Source organism: Phyllostomus hastatus, unplaced genomic scaffold (genome assembly GCF_019186645.2).
Source record: "Phyllostomus hastatus isolate PE091 unplaced genomic scaffold, TTU_PhHast_1.1 phas_contig_65, whole genome shotgun sequence".
Classification (NCBI taxonomy): Eukaryota; Metazoa; Chordata; class Mammalia; order Chiroptera; family Phyllostomidae; genus Phyllostomus; species Phyllostomus hastatus.
The window spans coordinates 9,128,406-9,135,463 of record NW_025333932.1 but is presented as its reverse complement, the minus strand read 5'-3'; the positions used below and the strand labels follow the sequence as shown (position 1 = coordinate 9,135,463).

Here is a 7,058-nt window from a genome sequence, read left to right as displayed (position 1 = left end):
TAAAAGTGGGGACAACTACAATAGCATAATCAATAAAAAATAAAGAGAAAAAAAGAAAAGAAATCCCATAGGCCTTAAGGACCAATCTTAGAAAGCCAAGTAAGTCTATTCCTTCAGATGAGGCATAGTCTGTTTATCTAGCCTGTTTCTTGATCCAAGTACAGCAAGAAGTATTAGCAATGATACAAATGACCCCACAACAAGACAATCCTGCTATTATTTGTTAACATTCATGTAAAATAGCTGTGACTGATCTATATTCTATCATGGGCAGAGTGGTCTTGTTAATAACTTCTACCAGAGTTAGTGAAATGTTTCTCACAGTCTTTTTTATTTATACAATTTTCACCCTTGGAAATATTGCTCTGGTTGGTTACCTAAGCAATGAGCTGGTAATTCCCCGAGGGAGAGTGCTTGAATAACCAAGTGTGACCATGTTTCAGAGCTTGAGTCTGAGTTAGAATTTCCAGCCTTGGGGATTTATGGAATTGGGAGGGTCTTTGCTCCAGACAAGTCTTGGAACACTGGTCCTACAGCGGGTGGTGTGCTGCTGTGCTGCCTACCACAGGACCAGGCACCCTTCCCACAATGCTTTTTGATCCTGAGTCTGGCCATTGGGAGGGCACCATGAGACTCAAAATCTTCGTGTCCCATGTCCTCATTTGCAAGATGCTACTCTGTTGCTTCAAGGTTGTGGGGAAAGTCCAAGTACTATTAATGTATTCTCACATTGATTTTATCTTCAATAAAGTACCAGTATTGACTATAATGAAGTGTGAATTGGAGAAAACAGCTTGATTTCTTTTTCAATGCAGAATTTAAAACTTAAAAGAAAATTCTGAGAACCATAGGAAATATTTTCCAGACAATTCACCCACAGGCCAGCGAGTGGGACTCATGAGTCTCTTGATTAATGGGGAACCTTCAGACAGTTTATTAGTGGAGACTGAAGAGAGAATATTTTTCTCTCCTGTGTCAGAAGTACCAGCTTTCTGGTATGTGATTTCACATCTGCATCTAATAATGGTTTATTTCAGAAACCTCTGCTTCTTGAATTTCTCCTGGAGAGGAAGCCAGAGAAAAGATAAGTGAGGGAAGGAGAGCGTCTCTTCAATTTGTGGAGGAAGGGCAGTTACCCTATTGTGTATCTTGGGCTTTAGGACAGATCCATGACACAGCTTCCTTCTTCCCACTTTCCCTCCCTCCCTCCCTCCCTCCCTCCCTTCCTTCCTTCCTTCCCTCTTTCCCTCCCTCCACCTCCTCTTCCTTCTTCTTCTTCCCTCTCTCTCTTTCCCCTTCCCCCTTCTCTCCCTCTCTCAGAACTAGGCTTAAAATATACCATGAATGAAGTTTTCTTTGGAGTTTCTTTGAAAATATTTTAGTGACATTATAGAATATCATTACAATGTCACTAGAAGTACATTTTTTGGCCTTCTGAGGAAGGTTCCAGACCAAGGCCTATCATATGGGCAGTGAAACATTTTTCTTAAACCCCAATTTCATTGAAAAGTAGGTTTAGTTTTTATTTCCATGCTTGACACTTGTTAGTTCTACTGTGATTCATATAATAATTTATAACATAGCTAGAAGGGCTCAAAAAGTTTATAGAGTATGATTGAGAGGATGCAAGTGGTACCACCCATTAGTCCTAAAGGTCTGGGAGTGTTAGCAGCTGATGGCTGTCTGCTGTGTCCCTCTTGGAGAATTGCCTTTAGTGGGAGAAAGTCACCTTGCCAAGATTATTATCTGAGGGCATCTCCTTCTTAGGATGGGTCAGCATTGGTCATAAAAGGCAGGGTCCCTTGCTTCAATTTGGGACAACTCTGAAGGGACATCCCAGCTCTAGAGCTCCTGGAAAGATGGGATGAGCATTTTGTTGTGACTGCACCAAAAGTTGCTCTTCCCAGTTTGATTTACTCAATTCCCTCCCCACAGGTTTGACCCCAATAGGCTTGCTGCACACAAATCTCCAGCTCACACTTCATTTCCCAGGGAATCTGACTGTAATAATAACCAAAATGTTTTGCATAGGGAAACTACATTATTCTAGTTATCTCATTCCTTTCTTCAGAATTAAACATTTCTTAAATTCATGTCCTCGATGGAGTAAAAAAACGCTTAATTTGGTTAAAGAAACTTTGCAGTTATGTCTCATCAAGGGCTACCTTTAGAAAACATGGCTTGCTAAGACATTTACAGAATTTAGTGCCTTCCTCAAACTTGTTCAACTCCCATGATTAAATCTGAGAAACACAGAATTCAACGTGACTTAAAAAAATACAAGAAAGATTAAGTGGTCTATGGCTTTCTTAACAAAATTAATAATATGAGTTGCTTCCTGTGACTGTTTAGGGATCCACATGCATAACTTCCATTAGTATGAAGTGCTCTTTCCTGCCAATACCCATTTGTACACATTTTCCCAGTTGTTTATTTCACATTCACATTCTTTTCCATAGCTGAGAGAATGAAAGTCTGTAATATTTTCTTTAGCAATTAAATGTTAGTTACCTGCCATTAAATCAGTATTTCTCCAAAACTGGTTTTTGATTTCTTCAGCCTCCTAACTCTGGCTTATGATAACTTTTTCAAAATTGTGTTTTCAGTTGTTCAACTACTCATGAGCCAGAACTGCCTGTTAGAAGCAGATAGGGTTGGCAATCAGCAAATAAAAATACAGGAACCCATTAATGATTTCAGATAAACAATAGATACTTTTTTTTAGTATGAGTGTGCAAATATTGCAGGCCTATACCGACACTAAGAAGTTATTTTTTGTTCATCCAAAATTCAAATTGAACTGGGCATCCTGTATCTTATCTGTCAATCCCAGCCCTAGGCTCCTGGGTGCCCCTGGTTAGGGCCCTGGACTTTAGAGACTTCCAACTAGCACCTGGCCTTTGGAAGAGTGGTGCTTCGTGCCAAATAGACATGCCCACCCACTCCCATGTCCTCCTTATAGATCATGCACTGAGTGCCTGCAGCTCACTCCCAAATCTCCCTCCTAAGTTGCCCTGGATGTGTATTTTGGACCTTTGTTTTGGCCTTTTCCCCAGGATAGCATTTTTGAGTGCAACCTTAGGCTGAGATCTGGCTGAGGGGTAGCTGATGGAAAAAGGTGGCAGGAGATGGGGTTTGTGGCTAAGGTTCCCCCACATAGAAGCATGCTAGGCCCTTCGAATATAGGACAGAGCCTAAGGTGAAAGGACAGAGCTAGACAGGAAAGGCAGGGCCTGAATTTGAACCCTTGCCTCGGGCCCCACAATGTGAGGGGTGAGCCTGCTGAGAATACCACCCTCTACATATTCTGTGTGCTTTCTGTTGGCTCTCAGGGGCTGGGTACATTGAGGGCAGAGTACAACTTAAGTCTCAATTTAAAACTTACAGTTTCCATGTCTATCTAGCCCCTTGAATATTTTCATGTTTCAGTTCACCTGCTTTGGGGGAATTTCCTCAGAGACATTTTACCAATGAATGGGCCTTTGAAAAAAAGAAACTGAAAAATGAATCTACACCACCATGAATACAAGAACACTACAAAGTAATTTTAGGGTCTTTCTCGTGTGCTGAGCCTTGAAGGGATGGTTCAGCTAAGTGCACCTGGGTGCTCTGTGTAAGCGCTGGTCATTCTCCAGAGAGTCCCCTGAGTGCAAAAACACCAGCTCTGTTCATCTCAAAAGGAACATGGCCTGAGTTGCTTGTGCGGTTTCTGTTTGCCAGGAAAAAAATTAAGTACAGGGACGATACTAGAGAAAAGCAGGCTTTTGTGGAAATATGATGTATGGGCAGTGCTTATGGTGTGGACAGTGCTTATTTAACCTCATAGGGAAAATAAGTTAATATTTACTTAAAGCTCAGGGCTGCATAACATACCTGTTGGTACATGACAAGAAGGGATTTTTAAAAAATAGCATGATAGGTTTGCATGGTTCCATGCAGCAGGAAGCCAACCAAAGCAACTTCAATGTCAGGTGTCTATGTCCTCCTGGGGCACTCAAAGACCCAGCTTCCTTCTGCCTGTCTCCTCTGCCATCCTTGGCTTGGCTTTCTCCCTCTGCTAATGAGGTGGTTGCTGTCCTTCTGGCAGGAAGGGGATGGGAGAAAGACAAAGTAATGTTGTCAAGTTTGTCTTCTTAAATAATTTGTTGGAGGTTCCAAGCAGTACACTTTGCTCATATTGCCCTGGCCACTAATGTGTCAGAGATTGGGTAGGCTATTGGCCTTTTCTGCCACAGGTATGAACAAGCATATACATTCTTTAAAAAACAAGGCATTTTTCCTTCCAAAATACATAATAGTCAAATCCATCACTGCACAGCAAGTTCAACAGATATGAATAGAATAAATAATATTTTCCAACCAATAGTTAATGCTATTTATTTGCCCACAATTAGTTCACAGGTTGAGAGATGGTGTCTTCAGATGTTATATCTGTACAGTAAAGTTGATCAGCAGCTAGCAAAAATTCTTTACATAATGGGATTTCCTGCCAATACCAAAATTTACCTTATCATTACACTTAACAAATAAGTTTTAAAAAGTATATTATTGCACATCTTTGTTACAAACACTGGCTTGTTAGCAGATACAATATATCTCCTTTTAAAATGCAAACCCAAAAGCTAAACATGTAATGTTTTTCAACGCATGGTAGAATAAAGGGGATGAAACATGACCAAAATGATCCTTGACCCGCTGGAGCTTATAAACTACTAAGCTATAACCTAGTAGGATGTGGAGCTGGCCTGAGGGATGAGTGCCAGGCAAGAGTGAAACCAGCAAGGAGGCAGGTGCAGTGGGAGCAGCAGCAATCCAGAAGGTAGGTCTCCGTGTTTGCATAGAGTGCACAAGCATGGAGCCTTCAGCTAATTATGAAACAAACAAACAAAAAACAAACAAACAAACACACACATTAGTAAGAGCCTAGTGCGCCTGATAATCTGCCACTCTGCCAACCCAAGACGAAGGACAGGCTTCCTTGGTTGAGCTTCCTTCGCCCAAGGTGGAGTCTCCAGGTAACACTATAGAAAGAAACTGTATCACTTGCAGACTCAGCTGGCTTATGAAATCAAGGTGCCACTTTAGAGTGACAAAGTGACTTCATGGAAGATGAGTAACTGCAAAACACACTTTGAAGGCAGTGCTAATGCTAATAATTACAAGCCCTGTGCCAGGCACTTCAAACTGCCCGTTGGTCAATGGACACGAAGCCTCAAAGAACATTTTCAATAGATCTCCATTGATAATGAGGCCCTTTGGTTAATTTAATTCGTTTTAAATATTTCATTTAATTCATTTCAGAATGTTGTTCTTTATTCTGCACTCAAAACATTTCTTATTAAATGAAAATCTTCCTAATTGTCACTGAAAACTGTGAGCTTCCTGTGAAAAGACAGGAGTATGTAAAATTTCAAGATTCTGTGTCATTTCTCCCTGTTGGGACAGGGGGGAAATGTAGCTGGTGAATATAGCATCGGGTATGATTTCGGTTGGAAGGAAGAATGTAAGAGGGAAAATATATCTCTAAATATTCTCCCTGTGTACCCTACTCAGCACAGAAGGGCAGGTGTTCAGTAGGCAGAGAAAGGACATCGCTGAGGCCTCGGAGGAAACTTGATGTAGAAATAATTCGAAGGTGGGACGCAAACGCCATCACCAGGGTCCTCAAGCAGCCTCCAGCCCAGTCCCAACTCCCGGCAGCCTTCCTACTGCCTGCCCCGCCCCCCCTCCCGCCTTGCCACGTGGCGGGCGCACCGGTCCGGCAGGCGGTCAGGTGGTTGGGTGGCGTCCGACGCCTGCGGAGGCGGGGACTAGGCGGGAGTGGCGGTGGAGGCTAGGAGGAGCGGGCGGCGCGGTCCGCGAGCGGACGCGGCAGGCGGCACAGAGGCCACGAGGAAGAGACGGCGGGCCGGCGGGCGACATGGAGCGCGGCCAGCCAGGTGAGGGCCAGGGTCGGCTGGGGGGCACGCGGGGCGGGCCGGTGCGCGGCCCAGGAGGTGCACAGCGTCGTCTTCGGTTCCCGCACCGGCGGTAGCAGCTCCGTGGTCGGTTCGCTCTTCCTGGTGTGGCGGGGCGGGAGGGAGGGCGCTGACACCCCTACGGACCGAAGACACCGAAGGTTCTGGGAGGCGGCCACCGGCCGGGCTGCGATGTTGATGTGCTTTGGGTGGAAAGCGTCGCGGATCCAGTGCCGCACAGCTGGCTTTTATCACCGATGGAAACTGAGGCACTGGGACCAGGTCCTTTCGCACCTCAGGATGGGAACATGAACCCTCTTCTCTATGTTAAGACTCTGCTCTCTCCTAGTTAACATAGGATTTTGGTGGCCTATGACCTCATGGCTATGGTTTGGATGCAGATATTTAACATGCCAGGTGTCCCCAACTGTGGAGTGGTGTCTGTGGGTTTATTTGAGGGGTGGGGGTGGGGAGGAAGGCAGCTTTTCATAGTAAGGGTCTTCTTTAACCCATCAAGGGGAAACCCCACCACAGAAAACCCTTAGTTTAATTACTACAGCTTTGGACGCACTTAGTTCTGAAAAGAGTATGTCAACTGTAAGCGCCTCCAATGGAATCACTGTTTAAGAGATGTGGGATTGTAGGGTAGGATTTTCAGATTTCAGTATTGCTATATCCTGCCTTGTCCATGATAACCCTATAACTGTAACATGCACAGCACACTTTTAAAAAGATACATAAATGCTAAAAAATACTAAAGGGAACCATAAGGTCAGTTTTTGAAAGGGGGGTAAGAATGCTGTTTTGAGTCCCAACACAACAGTTTTCATTTTTTGTTTATTACCTTCCAGTATTTACCTTCATGCATATGTGTTTTTATGTAAATAAGCCATATCCATATGTACAATTTTGTATTTTACTCTTGAGCAGATGAAAGCTAGAGTTTTTGGAAGTTTCCAACCTTTTCTGCCCGTCCCTCAAATTAACCTCACACTTATCATCTAAGTGCTTAAAATATGTAATATATATTTTACATACATGCACATGCACTACATTATATGTATGTATATACACATATATGTGTATATGTGTATATACACA

The 7,058-nt window shown here is 43.4% G+C and overlaps 1 protein-coding gene across 1 annotated transcript in view; it reads left to right on the top strand.

The window, feature by feature from the left end:
• The first annotated feature begins 5,809 nt into the window (after positions 1–5,809).
• The window catches only part of TPD52 (tumor protein D52), a 109,202-nt gene continuing 107,953 nt past the window's right edge, over positions 5,810–7,058 (top strand). Inside the window, exon 1 of the mRNA XM_045849412.1 lies at positions 5,810–5,939. Coding sequence (XP_045705368.1) covers positions 5,921–5,939 — 19 coding nt within the window. The 5' untranslated portion in view covers positions 5,810–5,920. The remainder of the gene's footprint in view (positions 5,940–7,058) is intronic.